At 41.2% G+C, this 16,950-nt stretch overlaps 1 protein-coding gene across 6 annotated transcripts in view; it reads left to right on the top strand.

Annotated features, from left to right (window-relative positions):
* The window catches only part of enah (ENAH actin regulator), a 145,363-nt gene that overhangs the window by 101,502 nt on the left and 26,911 nt on the right, over window positions 1-16,950 (top strand). For all 6 annotated transcript variants that reach the window (XM_038306795.1, XM_038306794.1, XM_038306792.1 and 3 more), the window contains one exon: window positions 7,184-7,256. In XM_038306795.1, coding sequence (XP_038162723.1) covers window positions 7,184-7,256 — 73 coding nt within the window. The remainder of the gene's footprint in view (window positions 1-7,183; window positions 7,257-16,950) is intronic.

Raw genomic sequence — 16,950 nt, forward strand, 5'->3', positions numbered from 1 at the left:
GGAGTCTCGCACCATAAATGTTGAAACAACACAGAGGAATAATTAGTTGCCTGATCCGGTGTCTAGCAGTGGGTGCCAGCAGCCGTCGCTGTGTTAAGCGGGGCCACAGTGTTGATATGCAGAAGCAGTTGTCTGTTCTGGCTGCGGCCCAGATCCAGTTACTACACACAACCGACGGCAGGTTCAGTCCAGTCTGCTTCCTGCTCTGCTCCGTCCAGACGCTGCTGGGAACCTGCTGTTATCCCCTCATTGGGCCTGAATCTGTGTGAACAGAAAACGTGACGTTCCACAGGTAGAGATGGGTTCTGGGTAAAACGTCTAACAGACAAACAGCCTGTTCTGTGATTAAGCAGCCTTCATGCTGACTCAGTGTTGGTCTCTCTGCCTCTGCTCAGGTCAAACTGAAAGGTCAGAGCGTGAGAAGGTGTTAATTAGACTGTGATACTGGGAGCTCTGTTGCTTTCCTCTACAATGTCCCAAAGAGTGATAGTGATGTGATGCTTTGCTTTGTATTTATTTATTTAAAATGGAATATTCTATTACGTCTAGATGCTTTAAGTTTGGATCTTCATTCTGTTTGTGCAAAAACTGATTCTGCTTTAGATCAATATCAACTCCAGTCTGGGCTGTTTGATCTGCTTGCAAACTATATTCACAACAGGCTTCATCAAATATATATTCATCTGCTACGAGGCATTTGTGTTTCCCTCTGAGATTAAAGATGGCGTCTTTTACTTTAAACTTCCTGGTTATCATCTTATGAAACATTAACTAACTCAACAAAATATAATTGGTGTTTTTGTTGGAAGGTTTTCTAAATACATAAAATACATGCTCCAAATGAAGTGTTGATTTTTGATCTAACATGTTGCTGACGGGTCATTTCTGTCCAGGGTATCGGACATGTTTCCCTTTACTTTTTAATCACCCTGTGAGAAGCATGAACTGTTAGACACTATAACCAGATCAGAATCCATCCATTTTCTATCACGCTTATCCCAAGGTGGGGTTGCAAGGCGTGCTGACGTCTATCTCAAGCTTTCTACGGGCTAGAGGCGGGGTAGACCCTGGACAGGTCGCCAGTCCATCGCAGGGCAACACAGAAACACATAGGACAAACAACCATTCATGCACACACCTAAGGAGAAAGAGAAGCCAAATAACCTAACAGACATGTTTTTGAACTGTGGGAGGAAGCCAGAGTACCTGGAGAAAACCCACAGATGCTCAGGGAGAACATGCAAACTCCATGCAGAAAGATCCCATGAATCAAACCCAGAACCTTCCTGTAGTGCTACCCACTGCGCCACTGAGCAGCCCTAATTAGAGGACAGATCAGAATTTAAATGAAAAATCAGTTTTATTTGACCTAATGCTACTCCTTCATTAAAATCATTCCCATAGTTCAGTTTGAAGGTGGTTTGTGAAAAACCTTTAGGTTAAACACTGCCACCAACTGGTGAGGAGTGTCAGGCTTTAAAGACTCATGAATTTCCTTGTGGTTTTGTTGTTTTAACTCTTTAACTTGTCTTCATAACTTCTAAACTTGCATTCTGACAGTTGATCTGGTGTCTTTCATAGGGGTGAGTATTGGCATGGGTGTCACGATACGATACGTGTATAGATACTTGGGTGACTATACGATATTATCATGATATCACAATATGCTGGGATATTTTTCCCAGCTATCAAAATGAAATATATAGAGAAAAAGCAAGTTCTTTATATGTTCATCAGGAGGTAACTGTTATTTAGCTTTTTTGGTATCCATGTTGTTTGGGGTTTGAGTCGGTCTACGTCTTCCACTGTCACTGCCTAAACTACAGGTATGGCCCAGCGCTGCACATGAACAAGGGTTGCCCATTTCCCTCATTGTTTTAGGGAAAAATGTTTTGTTTTTAAAAAGCAATACAAGAAACTGAAAGGTCAATATGTTGAATATCCGGTCTTTCATGCCTATTAGCTGATGGCTAAGAACGAATAGAATCTTATGATTGTTATTATTTTTGCACACACATTTTTTTTGGTAATGTTGGTTTCAAACAGTTATAAATGTGCCACTGAGCTAGCAAGGAGCCCCAGGCCTTCCTCTACGTCTCTGACAGGTGCGCAGTGGCCTCTCTGGTGCTACGGCGCTAAGCAACCAACCAGCTCGCTGTTATCCATTAGGTCAGAGGTCACAGATTAACGGGCCGTGGTCCGGATCCAGACGCACTTGTTGGCTAATCTGGACCCAAGATGATTTAAAACATTTATTAATTACTGCATGTTGTCCGACAACAGTGTCTAATTTCACTTGCGCTACTTCTCCTATCAATACGGTAAAGCCCTTTCATAGCATCGGCCCCAGGCTGCACATGACAAAAATGATCCAATGAGCTGCTGTCAGTCTGAGTTGCTGCTGCTGCCACTTTTGGACACAGCAGGCAAACCTGTGGCGAGCCGGGCGATGGGAAAGAAGGAGAAGATGATGAGAAAAAGAGAGCAGGGAAAGTGTGGACTGCTGGAAGAACTGTGGTGAACTGGTGAAAGAAAAGTGAAATGGTGCTCAAAGATGACCCTGAACATTTAGAGGATGTTTGGCTCAACCTGCTGCTGTGAAGCAGGATTCTCCACCATGAACAGAATCAAAAATAAATATGGATCCAGGATCAGAATGAGCACCTTGATATGTGCTCTAGAATGGCTTAGTCTCCATTCAAACCCAGGTTTAAAGCCTTGCAGGGCAGCATGAAGCCCACTGCCAACATTAAGACGGGAAATGGTCAGTTCAGGTGTTTTATAAAATATGTGAATCAGGAAATGGTCTATATACCAAACTGAATGATTGTTGTTCTCTACTCCAACAAAACACATTAGATTTTAAAATTGAAAAATGTTTTTATTTAATGTTTCAATTTATACCATGGATCCATAAGCACGTCATTTTATTTCAGTCTTAAATTCTGTTTAAAGTAACATATTATAATTAAAAATGTCTCCAGACCTTTACTGGTTGGTGATTTTCTTTATTCGGACTCTGCTGATTTTTAATTGGTTACCCCTGCATTAAATAACGAAACTGTTTTTTTTTTAGCTTCTTCTGCACGCTGTATTCCTCTTATTTATCTCTAGTCTAGTTAATAGCCGTGTTTACCATCTTTGTTTCTTTAGTTTTTTTGTGAAAATGGAAGGCCAACCTGTCAGATGACACCGTGGCCATGGAGAACTAAGGAGGAATGATTATACTCAACTATGAAGACTAAAACAATAAGTCCACACCAGTATGCTGGAGCCTCGGCGATGCTCGCATCATTAATAGTGTCATCTGTTTTCTCTATATGTGCATCCTGGGCAGAATGTCTCAACAAATGTCATTAATTCATTATAGAAAACCAGATAAAATGGAAAGAAGTTTATAGTGTATGGATCATGCTTCTTTTTTATCTACCCTTGCCCCCTGGGGGAAAAGTGTTAAGGAAGCAAAAAGGAACGGTGAGCATGTAAATGGACCTTTACAGAAAAGAGAAGGATGCTTTCATCTCTATACACTGCATGAAAAGTGAGATTTTCGTCCCCGTAAACCCCCGTAAACTCCCGCAGATCTGCCTGATTTTCGTCAGTTTCCGACAATTTGCAACCCGTGCTTGTCCGCGTTTTTTCGTGCCACAAATTGTCGGAAACGGACTCTGACGTATGTGGAGAGCGATCAGCTGTACTAATGGCCCTAATTAGCATATGAATGCAGCAAACCCGCGCGGCTGGCCAGGTCTGGCTTGAATAACCTTCTCAGTATTGGCTGAAACCACTATTCTCAAACAAATGAAATCGCTCGTGATTGGCAGCAAAACCACACGTGGCCACGCCAGGCTTTAATTTTCTTACTGAGTATTGGACGGAACCGCTTCTTTTTAAACAAGTAAAGTCGCTCGTGATTGGTTGGCATATATATATATTTACATATATATATTTATTCATATATATATATATTTATTTATTCATTCATATATTTATTCATTCATATGGTGTGTATTTATGTTATCCTACACTACTACACAATTATTATGCTACCATCAAGGACATGAATGAATTTATACAGGAAATGAACATTTGCCAGGAAGCTGTTTATGCAAAGAAAGAGCTTTATTAAAACACACACAACTATATACAACGCGTATCCAAACACATGCGTTTCTAAAAATTAAAAGTCCGTGAACGGTCCGTTTGCTTCCTCGGGGTTGGAGGTAACTGGCAGCATTCCCTCCGAGGCAGGTCCGATGTGCAGACGCCTACTGTGCGTTGCCCTGTACTTCGGCATCGCTTCTAACCGGGACTGCAGCTTAACACAGAGTTCAGAGGGATCCGGCCTACGAAATGGTGGCGACCGTACAATCCATCCAGAGACACCGCTGACGACGGCGGACTTCCAGAGTTCCACTTCCTCATCTGCTAGCACACTCTGCCTCGCTTTCAGCAGCTGAAAAAAAAAAACAATGAATCAGCGCACTGCGTATGGACACAACACATCTATTAATGCACCTGAAAAATAGTCACCAAATAAAGTCTTACCCTCTTTCTTCTGGCCCGACTCCGAGCAGATAGCCTCCGCACGCAGCGTGTTGGCTGGCAGTGTATATCTGAAGCTCCTGCGTACCGTCTGAAAATACGTCTTACAGGCAGCTGGAAAACAATTAAATGAGAGCGGTATAAATAAAAAATCAAACGCAAGTCACAGTAACAAGGAAGGAGAAAACATTAAAACAAGTCACTTACACACAATGTCGTCTTTATCATCATCGTGCAAATCTGGACTTGCTGATTATGGCTCCGAGCAAAAAGGAGGTCTGTGAAAACAAAATGTAAAGCTATGATCGGTATCCATTACCTTTTACCGCAGAATGAAAGCATATTCTTTAAATCTTACCCTTGCTCCGGTTCATAGCGCCTGCAATTAGTCTCCGAGTTGTTAAGACGGCGTACTGCTTCCTGTAAATCACAAAAAAGCACTTTAATAAAGCTTGTTCTTGCAAGGCTAGGCTAGATAGGCTAATAGCTAGGCTGCTATTAGCCATAGCTCAGGCTAGGCCGCTTTTAGCTTAGCAGGCAGTAATCGAACATATATTTACCGCTAGCATCTCTTCTTTGAGTTCGTCTTGTTCGATGCAGAGTCGCCATCGCGTCCAAGAAGAGTTTTACCCCGAAATCCCACATACTCCGTCTGCGCTCCGCTCTGCTCCGCCCCGCTGCGCTCCAGACCGCCTGCACAAAGCAAAGCCTACAGCCGCCGCTGTGGCTCCGTCCCCTCCTCTCTGAGTTCCTTGGAGATCGTAGAGGGCATGCGCCAGATGAACCAGGGTTTCAGCGGATCATTAAAAATAATTACAATTCATAATTCTTTTTTTAATCAAGGCCTTAATTGGCACTAAAATTAATTAAATATGTTTATCGTTGCATTTATGATTCTTTAATAAAATGCTTCTAAAAACAATTTCGTCAGATATTATATCGCTATTAATTTGCGTGGAACTGTTTATAAAGCCGTATGTTCGGAAAGGAAGCTCGAGGCGGAGAAAAAGCTAGAGAATATATATACGTATATATATGTGTGTGTGTGTGTGTGTGTGTGTGTGTTTACATACATACAGGAGTCATGGAACTCTGCTTACAGCTCCTTCATATTTCATGTACACTAATAACTTGTGTACATGGTTCTTGTTGATGGCATTAAAATCATTTCTAATAGCATTAAAATAGCATTAAATTAGAGTCACTCATTCCTGTATGAACCCTGTGAGCACTTAATTTAATATGACATATTAAAAAAATCCCACCATCATCCAGCATATGTTCAGTTTCTGCCCAAATGTATATATATATATTTGTAGATTTTTGTAACAGAGATAAGGATAATTCAAGACTGCTTTTTTTTTTTTTTTATGAACTCTATACAACTCAGCATCTCTTTTCATTCCTGTAATAAGAAGTTTCTTTTAACTGGATTTGATTAAACTTTAAGTCCCTCGGTATAAAATAAATATTTTAATGGAGATGAGAAATGTGCTTCCTCGTTGGTGAATAACCAATAGTTTGGATCCAATCATTTAAATAAACGGTGTTAGTTTTTTTTATTTATTTTTTTAGATATTTATAAGAATTGTGCTATAATTTCTAGTCACCGATCTGTTGCTGCTATATTTTAATTTGACGAACCGGAATTTGTCGATGTTCTTTTTCCTGTTTGGTGCGATTGCAATTGTGGATCTTGACCTGGCCGGACCTTATGACCACAGTGTACCAATCTTCTGATGGCTACTTCCAGCAGGATAACGCGCCATGTTATAAAGTAAATCATCTCAGACTCATTTCTTGAAACTTTTCCACTTAAGTAATTGTGAATTGAGCATATTGACAGACAATATTTTATTTTTTATCTTAAATGCAAATTTTTTTAAAAATAATTACTGCTCTAAATGTATTGCTCTGTCAGCTAAAGATCTGTTTTGGTCTCTATACTTTAATTAAATAAATCAATTCAAGCTAAAATGTAAGAGGCTATACTAAGCCTGATCTCTTTGTATCAGAGATTTTCTTCCTCAGAAAGATGTCACTTGGGGTAAAACCCCCCCTGCAACCCTGGTTTGCATTTGTATAGCTCACAGCATGTTCATTTACATGTTAAAGCCTCCCCTAGAATTCCATGGGGGGGAGGCATGGGGGGAACACTGCCTAAGAAATTCCACGTCAATTTCTGACAATTTACGGGAGTTTTCGACGAAGCCTGCAAATTGCCGTAAACTGCCGCTAACCTGAAGTTCCACGACAATCTACAGTGCCGTATATTGACGAAAATCCCACTTTTCATGCAGTGATAAATGTTATTACGGAGGAGGTAAAGGCTGCAGCATGGTAGGCTGACATGTATGTGGAGCAGAAGGAATCAGATTATGGGCCCACAGTCACGCACACGCAGTCGATGTTTAAACCATGAATGAGTTCCTTCCCTGCCTTTAACCGCTGACATTCAGAACATAGGACATTAAATTGTTCCAGGAAGTTTTTTGTTTTTGTTTTTTCCCCCGCTTTAGCTAACGCTACAGAAGGTGTCTCCTTTCAAAATAAAGTTTAAACAAAATGACATATTGATAGCGTGTCTATTTATAATCGTCAAACAGAAACTAAGAACTTTATGCTCTGTGTGTCGCAGGCCCCACGCTGCCCAGACAGGGTCCCCCGGTTCAGAATGGCCCCTCACAGGAAGAGATGGACCTGCAGAGAAGGTATGAATCTCCATCACTCTATCATTTAAAGGTTTACTGTGTTTAGCTAAGCTGCGTACGCATAATGGGGAGGCCGTTAGATGCTGAGACGTTGTTGGTTTCTCCCTCCTGCACCGTTGAACCGGGTCCTTTGTAGGGCTCATGTGAGATCATTCTGAAATCCTGAACTTGTTGACGTCGTTCCTCAGAAATGCTGCCTGTGTTTGAGCGCCTCACACACACAGAGGCATTTTTTAGCTTTGAGTCAGAGGTATTTCTAATTTTATTGGTGGGGGGGGGGCTTTGTTTTAATGAGCTGTCCGTTTTTCCTTCATGCTCTCTTCTACTCCTCTCCCACTCACATCAGCCTCCCACCTTCTTCTGCTTCCCCTCTCAGCTCCATTTTTAGCGTCGGCTAACTGACGGGCAGACAGTGGATCTATTGCTGAGGTCATCTGCTGATTCACAAGGCAGCATCAACAGGACGGGAGAGCAAGCGATGTTTGTGTAAATCATAGTGAGGATAGGATGAATGAGAGGGAGTGTGGGAATAACAGGGTTGGGCATTTTTCACTGTTTTTCATATAAACTAAAGCCCAAAAGTTTTATCCAATAATGATTAACCGTTAATCATTTTTGAGGCTTTTATCCTTTCACTGCATTGCTCTATGTGATCCTATCATCTTCCTAAAATAGAAATATTTTTTGGAAGGTGTTTAATTTGAACTAAAAATAATTTTCCTGCTGATCTGAAACCCTCCTGGTTCAACAGCCCTTTGTTTTCATCCAACCAGGGAACGGCTGCTAAACTATTCTTATCAGAAAACAACACTGATAGATCTAGATGAAATACTATGCAATTAAAAAACACCAAAACCCATGCGTTTATGGTAAAATAAAGCCATATACGACAGACGTGGTTCCAGTAGTGTTTACTTGGTCCTTTTTTTTTTAGCGTCGGGCGATCAGTAAACATGAACGTTATTGTACGCTCTCGCCATCTGCTGGCAGATTTTACTCAGGCATCCATCAAAGGTATTGTGGAGGATTTTCGCTACATTTTTTTCAATTACTCTCTCCACTTAAAAAAAAAAAAAAAAATGCACATGCACAACCCTGTACCTGCTCCAAAGTGGAAACGTCTAATTAATTAAACGCATGCTGGAGCCCATTTCTCCTCGTGCACGCTCTGTTTAAAAGTTGCTGTTCTCATAGATCATATAAGCTTACTGTGTCCGAACGTCCGCTCTAACCCTTAATTCCCTCAATCACTATCACTATATAGAGAGAGCTCTCCGTGCAAAGCATTCTGGGATATATCTGCCTCTTCTAAGGCCTGTCTTTTCTTCTCATACACTTTGGAGACGCTTTTTTTGTTACGACTTTTGGCCATTTTCAAAGAACCACAGTGAGAAAGGTGATTTTCAATGACTGTCTGAAACCGTAGCTCACCACAAATACACTCCTGAAAGTGTGCATGCACGGAAAAAGATAGCTAACTGGACGAGCAAATAGGACGGCCTTACGTAAACATATCACCAGGATGATTGACAATTAGGAGGACCACTTATTTAGATAATCCACCCGGAAATAAAATATTGTCCTCCAAACCTTTACCTGAGCTTCTTCAGCAGCTTTTAGCTTTTGCTTCAGGAAACACAAACTTTCATATTATATTTCCATCGCTGCTCGCTTCTTATCCCTCTTAGCATTCAGTGTTTTTGCCCTTTTTCCACACTCATTCTTAGTTATCCACTTTCCTTTCACACGTCCTCTGGTGAAATGACTTAAGTTTACTCATTTTACATATCTGCAATATACAGTACCTCTGGGCAATTAAGTCAAGTCAAGTCAGCTTTTATTGTCACTTTCTTCATATGTACAAGACATACAAGGGAAATGAAATTATGTTTACTCTCTAGAAATATAAAACACAATCAACACAATCAATGTTTATCACTCAAGTAGAAGTATAAATCCTACTGTTTGAAAACTCTTTTGTAGAAGTTAGAGGATCAACTTAAGCATTGAAAAACAAGTTGGGGCAGCACTGAGTCCAGCCACAAAGAAATTGTGTGGAACAAACTTAATTATTTTGATGTTTTATTGTATTTTATTTTTTGGATACCAACAGGCCCTAAGAAAAACAAGCTCAAATCCAATAAAAATAATGAGTCTAGTTTTAAAATGTAAGGAGGAGAAAGTAGAGATAATATCTAAAACACTGTAACGGGTAGAAGTAAAAAGGTGTCTAAAAATAATTACTCTAGTGAAGTATAGATAACCAAATTTTCTACTTAAGTAGTGAAGTATTTGTAGTTTGTTACTACACTCCTCTGATAAAAATAAGCCTTCCTATGCAACCACAAGAAAAACTACTGCATTAGAAATCAATTCAATTCAGTTTATTTCTATAGCACCAATTCACAACACATGTCATCTCAAGGCACTTTACAGTTCAACCAGATCATACAGTCAGATTGATTCAAAGTTTTCTATCTAAGGAAAACCAGTTGATTGCATCGACTCATTGACTCTTCAGCAATCCCTCACACTAAGCATGCTTGTAGCGACAGTGGAGAGGAAAAACTCCCTTTGAACAGGAAGAAACCTCCAGCAGAACCAGGCTCAGTGTGAGCGGCCACCTGCTGAGGCCGACTGGGGTTCAAGGAGACAGAAGCAGCTATTAAAGGCAGCCCGCGTCCAGGAAACACACAGCCAGGGGGACGAGCTCCAGGCCAACTCCCATGTCAGAGGATGAAGAGAGCACATCCAGTTAGTCACAGTCAGAGAAACAGGACTACACTGGAAAAATAGTCCGATCTCCAATGGCAGCAGCACAGCTGATATTTCTCTCCAGGATGGAGTCACAGCCAAACAGGAACAGACCAGATGAAGCTACTATGATGAAAAGCAGAGAGAGCAGAACGTTAGAGATTGAACTAACAGATTCTGCAGAGTGGGAGAATAGAGATAGGATGAAGCAAAATGATGAAACAGGGGTCCCTATGTCCTCCAGCAGACTAAGCCTATAGCAGCAGAACTGTAGAGATAGCTCAGTATCTCTATAAATGCATATGAACTGTTTCAATGCATTGTCCTTAAAATGGGCCCTTTGGTTAGCTTTAGCCAACATTTAACTTGGAGTAGTGACAGCCTCCACGTGGCCTCATCAATGGTCAAAATCTTGACCGATGTTCATCCTCATTTTGATTCATTTTTGTTACCTTAAAGCTAAAAAAAGTGAGGTGGGAAGAAGCCATTTCTCAGCTCCATCATGGCTCTACTAGGATCTGGAATCTCATGTGACTTCAACCTACTGTTAGTGCAGAGTCCTTCAGCATCAGCAGAACGAGAAGGAAATGTGTCAGAATATATAAAACAATTTTGTATATATATACTTTTTTTCATTAAAATTCATACTTTTATTCTTCACTGCTTAAATCTTAATGTATTATTTTTGAATAACTGTTTTCCTCCAGTTGTAGCTCTGCCCTTTAAACGTTCCTTTAGAGTTTCCCTTTACTTAATCACAGTTTCCTTCTGCTAAGTTAACCACCACTCCATGTTTTCTCCCTCTCTGTGATATTTACCCAGGAATGCAAAGTAAAATGTCATCATTTGTGCAATATCAAAAACATGTCAAAAACAAGTGTCTCCTCTCCTCCTACTCGGGTTTGGATAATCAGAGAACCATTGAGTGGTTGGTCACATTCCTGTGTGACCGCTCTGGTTTATTTAAACACATTCATCGCTTTGGCCTCTCGTGTGCGTTTCCAGTTTAATTTCTGGAAATTCAAGAGTATGGGTTTTTCCACAGGGTCACATGACAGGAGGATATGTAATGCTCCTTTATCTGTCGCACCGCTCTGTCCACCACCCCCGCACTTTCTCTCACTTTGCTGTTTAATCCCTCTTTCAGGAAGACGTAGATGGACGAAGAAGCAGGCTGGTTCCTTGTGGTGTGGGTTGCAGCACTAATGAAAATATGACTGCATGGCTGAGTGCACTTTTTAACGGGGAGGAAGCGTTGATAAAACACCTGTTCAGAAATGTAGGGTGCTACTCTGGGATTAAAAAGGCATGAGCTGGAAATAATAGGCTGTGGTATAGATAGCGGTGTGTTGCGTGGGAGCAAGACACGCTGGGAGGTGCTAAGAAATGTGTTGCACTGAAAAGTGAGCATGGAAGAATGAAAATATGGACAACTAGATTTCTGTTTTCAGCTGCTTTATGAATCTATAAATAACAGCATCACTGTACAAACAAGTAGAAAGTACATTTTTTAAATCAGTTGATTGAGATGTACTTAAAGAATGGTATTGTTTTTATCCTTAGTTAGGGGGACACAACACGTGTTTGTTTTCATGCTGCACATTTGGACTGTATTTTCACTAGAGTGGGACCATATGGTCCATCTGGGCTGATCTCCATTCATTTAACGTTTCCTGGTGCTTTGAGCTGGTGAGTCCAGTTGGACTCTGATTTAGCCAAATGAAAGTGTCCCAGAAGATCCAGCAGGTTTCTCTTATTGTGAGGACATAATATAAAATTATAAATGCGGCAATCAGAATTTGATAGCCTTTTTATTTTTTATCTCTGCTGCTTTTTTTATTTTGTTTTATTACATTTACAAAAAGCTTGTGCTTTATTTTGCACCTAATCCTCAATTTTAGCCCCTTTCCTAGATTCCAGTTGCAGCTTGTTTTAAGGCTTAAACCTGGTGGTGGAGCGTGATGCTACGTTCACACCGGACGCAGCAGGAGCAGCAAAAACGCATCTGCTGCTTCCTTTTTGCTGCTTGTACCAGTTTAGTTGTGATGCGCGACTGAAGCAGCTTTGCTGCTCTGACTGCGCGGTGCAAAAGTATGTCTGGCGCGCGTTGGGCGGATCTACTCTATCCTTTCTCTGCCTTGCAGCTATATTTGCTGTGATCAGTGGGAATAAAATTCAACAGCAGCCTATGGCCCGGTCGCCTCCTCGCGGTTCTCCTCGGCGGCTGGAATGTAGTTTTCATGTACATAATCCAAACTGCAGGCACCAAGATAATAAAAGCAAACATTCTGTCGGCAGGTTTCTGTATTTTAAGTTAATTTAGGCGTCAATAAACTGTTTCAGAGGAGTGATCACAGCGCTCTGATCATCAGCGATGTGTCTGTCTCACGGCCAGCTCCCAGATCAGCTTCTCTGATTGGTTGACATGGCGCGTCGAGCAGCAAAAGTTCAATTTTTCCATCTCGAGCAGCAGCGCGTTTGCGGTGCGTCGTGCGCGTCAGATGCTTGAAGGCTCCAGACGCGCTGCTTCAGCTGCTCAGACACGCTGCGCCTGCTGCTCAAAACACGCTGCGGGACCTTTTGCTGCGCCTTGACGCACGTCAACGATTGACTTTGCATGTAAACTCGCTGCAGCATAAGGCCTTAGATGCAGCTGCAGAGACATTGGACTATTGGGATGTTCTGAATTCCACATCAAATATGCAGCTTTTGACTCAAAGAACATTCATTTTAATGATCAATTAACCTGATTATTGTTTTTCTGCACTCAGTGAAACCCTTTGAAAACCCAAATTTCAAGCCAATAGTGTTGTTAGAAGCCAGGACAAGACCTTAATACCTTTGTAACATTAGAAAATGTGGATATTTTGATGGCAAAAATGAATGTCAATTTAATAACAAGAAACACCAACTTGCCGGAATATATGAAGAAAAATAACAAAAGACCTTCGATAAGAAATTCATGAAAAACACTCAGAGTGAAAAAAACACATTTTATTTGGTCCAACATAACCTTAGAGGCAGTAATGCTGATACTGGCACTTACACTTGTTTGTTTATAAACTTTTTACCTTTTTTTCTTGACTTAACTTTTTTTTTCCAACTTAATTTCCAGTAGGTAATATATCATTCAAGGGCTCATCTAATTGGTCAAATACCAAAATAAGATGTACAGTATCTTTGCTGAATGGCTGGATATAGATCTTTTGCTTCTAGACCTCACTGAAGGACGGGGGGAGTCCATTTATAACGAGTATGCAAGGGATCAAAAACACTAACTGGCCCTATGAAGGGTTAAATTCTACACATTTATTCCACAATAGGACTGACAGAAAGTAAGCTTTTATTTTGACATCAGTCTATACGATCCCTGATGTGTGCTGCCATTTTTTTTATTTAGACAAAAAAATGTGTAAAAAAAAAAGAACAAAGGATAGAAAATGTTTGGAGCAACAATGTAAGCACTTCAGATAATCTCAAAGGAACTCATGCACAATGCTGACAAAATAATAAAATGCCAATCCCCTGATTCTGCTATGCGGCTCTAAAATGGTATTAATTGGAACACCTCATTTCATTTTAATGGAGGTCGATGAGATACTTTCTGGGTATCCTGGCGTATGTGTCCACCTTCTGGAGTAAAAAAAAGGATTTCTTAGACTTACAGCTTGTAGCTTTATTTTTAAACAACCCAGCAATATTGAAAAGAGCTGATTTTTCCTATTCAGTCACATCTTTTACACTGAAAAGTTTCATTGTTAGAGTGAATGGAAGTTGTTTACATTCTTTGTTTACTGATTGGTCAGAAACTCCTAATTGGATCTTTTTATCCGTTGGCTGAAAGACTATTTCCTGCTGCCAGTCGGATCAAACGGATAGTTTTAAATGACTTGCTGTAAAAACAAACAGCTGAGACAAGATGTTCGTATTTTGTGGAATCCCAAAAGCTGGGTTTTATTTTTTATAGGTTAAAACGGTAGATGGCATGAGGGAAATGCTGTTTTGTCTTATACTTCTAAACAAGGAGTCGGCAACCCGTGGCACCGGAGCAGAATGTGGCTCTTTAGCGCCCCCAACCCCTTATTGCTCCCTTGACCTTTTTCAAACATTTATGAAAAAAGTTTTTTTATTTGGTGTGCAGGAGGTCAAACAAACATTCAGGATGTTTTCCAATGCTGTAAACATTTGTATAATAAATAAATGTAAACAATAAATGTAAACATTTCTTGCATTATAGCCGTAGAGATCAGTAGTCATAGCCTGCAACACGTTTCAGGGAGGCGTGGCGCGAAGGTTAAATATGCAGGCAATTACAAAGTTGGGAGTAAGAGAAAAAGTGCGATTGCAGAACTTCTGAATAAATTAGAGGAGAGTAAAGATAGATTTAAGAAGTGGATTACGTCTTCAAACTTTACTACTGCTGCTAGTTTGGTTGCAAGCATAGAAAACCGTTCACAGATCTAACAGGTAGTTCTGTTATGCAGGGATGGGAACTTTCTTCCATTTTCCCCCAAATCCTCAAAATAAAAATAACACCAAAGAACGCTGGTGAGGGATGTTGTGGGATTTCATGGTTAGAGAGCTCTGCTCTGATGGATGTCAGTTCCTGCTTGGTTCCTCATGACTCAATCCACTCCTTCCAACAGAAACACATCCACTATAGAAAGATTCCTTTATTGTGTTTCTATCATTCCATTCCACGTGATGAAAGCGTCACCTCATGCTTCTATGTGACATTTGCTCCAGGATAAACATTTAATCATGATTGCTTATTATATATTTAGAGCCCATATAGTCCTTGTTTATTTCGGTCTAATAAACTTAGAGCCTGTGTTGCAATACGAGGCATATGTAAGATCTTTACATTTTTGCAGCTCCAGACAGATTTGTTTTTTAATTTTTTTGGTCCGATATGGTTCTGTGAGCAGTTTGGGTTGCTGATCCCTCGTCTAGAGTGTTTGTGTAGGACAGATTGAGTTCCCAGAGAAGATGGGAACCAGCAGCAGTCAGAGAAGGGACCTAATCCCCACACAGCCAGAAACGTCTCTGGATGGATGAACCTCAGCTTGGAGGTCGATACTGGCAAAAGGTCTTTGTAAGGATGCTTGAGAGACACCTGACTACCTTTAAGTGGCTTGTGTGGAGAGGCGGAGGGCGGGAATAGCTCAGCCGTTTGGTGTTGGGGTTCACCCTGCTGCATAAGAGGTTGGCGTTGAGGCGTGTTAATGTTAGAGGTCTCTGATTTTATCTTGGCCTTTGGGCTGAGCAGTGCTGTATGGGTTCCAGACAGTACGCCTCTTGGGGGTTCAATCATCATGCTGTGGGTCTGTCTAGAGCTGGGATGTCAAACTGGTTCCAGAAAGGGCTGTGTGGCCGTAGGTTTTCTTTCCAACCAAGCAATAGCACACCAGACTCATCTCAACAAGTGAGTCCAATCTGAACATGATGACTTGATGAGATGGATTCTGGTGCAACCTTCTGGAACTACTTTGACCCCTGGGGTCTAGAGATTGGTAGGAAGGCCCAGTGGATATGAACCCAAATGTAATTTCATGGGTGGACGTCTGCAGCAGCTACAGTTCTGTTTAACAGAAAGATTTCAGCCGTCTTCATTGTTCGGGGTCTTTTTTGCAGGAACGTGAGACACGTCGATGCTACTATCCTCTGTTCCACCGCTCAGGATGTTTCTGTAGCTTCCACGAATCCTCTTTTCATTCAAAGTGCCTCAGTCATTAACTCTTTAAAAATTGAAAGTCAAGATGCGCACAAGTTCATGCATGTCTGTGAGCCTGTTAGGGATTCAGGCCATGTCACCACCCACACTCCCTTAGCAACGGTTTCCCTGGCAACTCTTATCAGGAGGCGAGGAGAGACGCCAGCTGCATGTTGCAGGAGGCTTTTTCACAGCTTTGAATCCGGTGCGGTTTCTCTGAGGCAGCGAGGTGAGGAGGAAAGGAGGAGTTCAGTCATGAGGAGGGGAAGCTGTGCAGAGATGGCAGGAGGAGGAGAATCTGCTTCCTGGAAGTGACCAGGTTCAGGCTTGGGTTCTCTTCATCCTGAGTTCAAACAAAAACACTTTGAGCCGCCTTTGTATTAAAACCTACAACAATGTGAGAGTTGTTCTAAGCGATCAGGAATGCGAGTTCTGAGAAGAGCGTGACATCACCTGCTAAAGCAGCTCGGTAAGCTCAGCAGTGTCCCCCTGATGCTTTACAGCCTCCCTTTCTCTCTCTGATTCACACCTGCTGGTTTATACATCATACGCACATCTTCTATGCTTCCAACAAGCTATTTTAAGTTCATGTTCGCATCATTTAGGAATGCCGTGATGTCCATCTGAAGGGAATGCTTTGTGTTACATTCCTGTGTCTGTCTGACAGGGCTGCTTGCTGCTTCACAGGATACATCATCAGTAACTTCATAGTTCATCAGACTTCCATTTCTCAACCCCGCTTTTCCTTTTAGGGCAAATTTGTCCAACACTGGAGGATTTAAACATCCTCTGCTAAAAGCGGCTCATCATCCCTCAAACATCAGAGGGAAAAAAACAGTTCAGTTCGATGATGGAGCTGAACTCGGCCCTCCTCTAATTAGGATTGATTCATCAAGTTCACGCTCTTTGCTGACAGCCTCCCGTAGTAGAAAAGATGAGGCAACAGAGGAGAAATGGAACAGCCTCTCTGTGTTCACGTTTATTTGCTGGGATGTGTCCCAGCAGCAGATGACAGGAGTTATTTATAGCTGTTGAGTTGAGTAAAATGCTCCATTCCAGGATGATGATCTGGACCCTCCTCACTGCTGTCAACAAGGCCATTTTATTTTAAGTGCTGCATATTAAATAAAGTACATTGCAATGGCATGCAGGTAAACCATTTATCAATGAATAGGAATAATTATTATAGGATAATTCCAAGAAATGAATGTTAAAATGACTGATACT

Source organism: Cyprinodon tularosa, unplaced genomic scaffold, assembly GCF_016077235.1.
Source record: "Cyprinodon tularosa strain WSP-4 unplaced genomic scaffold, ASM1607723v1 ctg591, whole genome shotgun sequence".
NCBI lineage: Eukaryota > Metazoa > Chordata > Actinopteri > Cyprinodontiformes > Cyprinodontidae > Cyprinodon > Cyprinodon tularosa.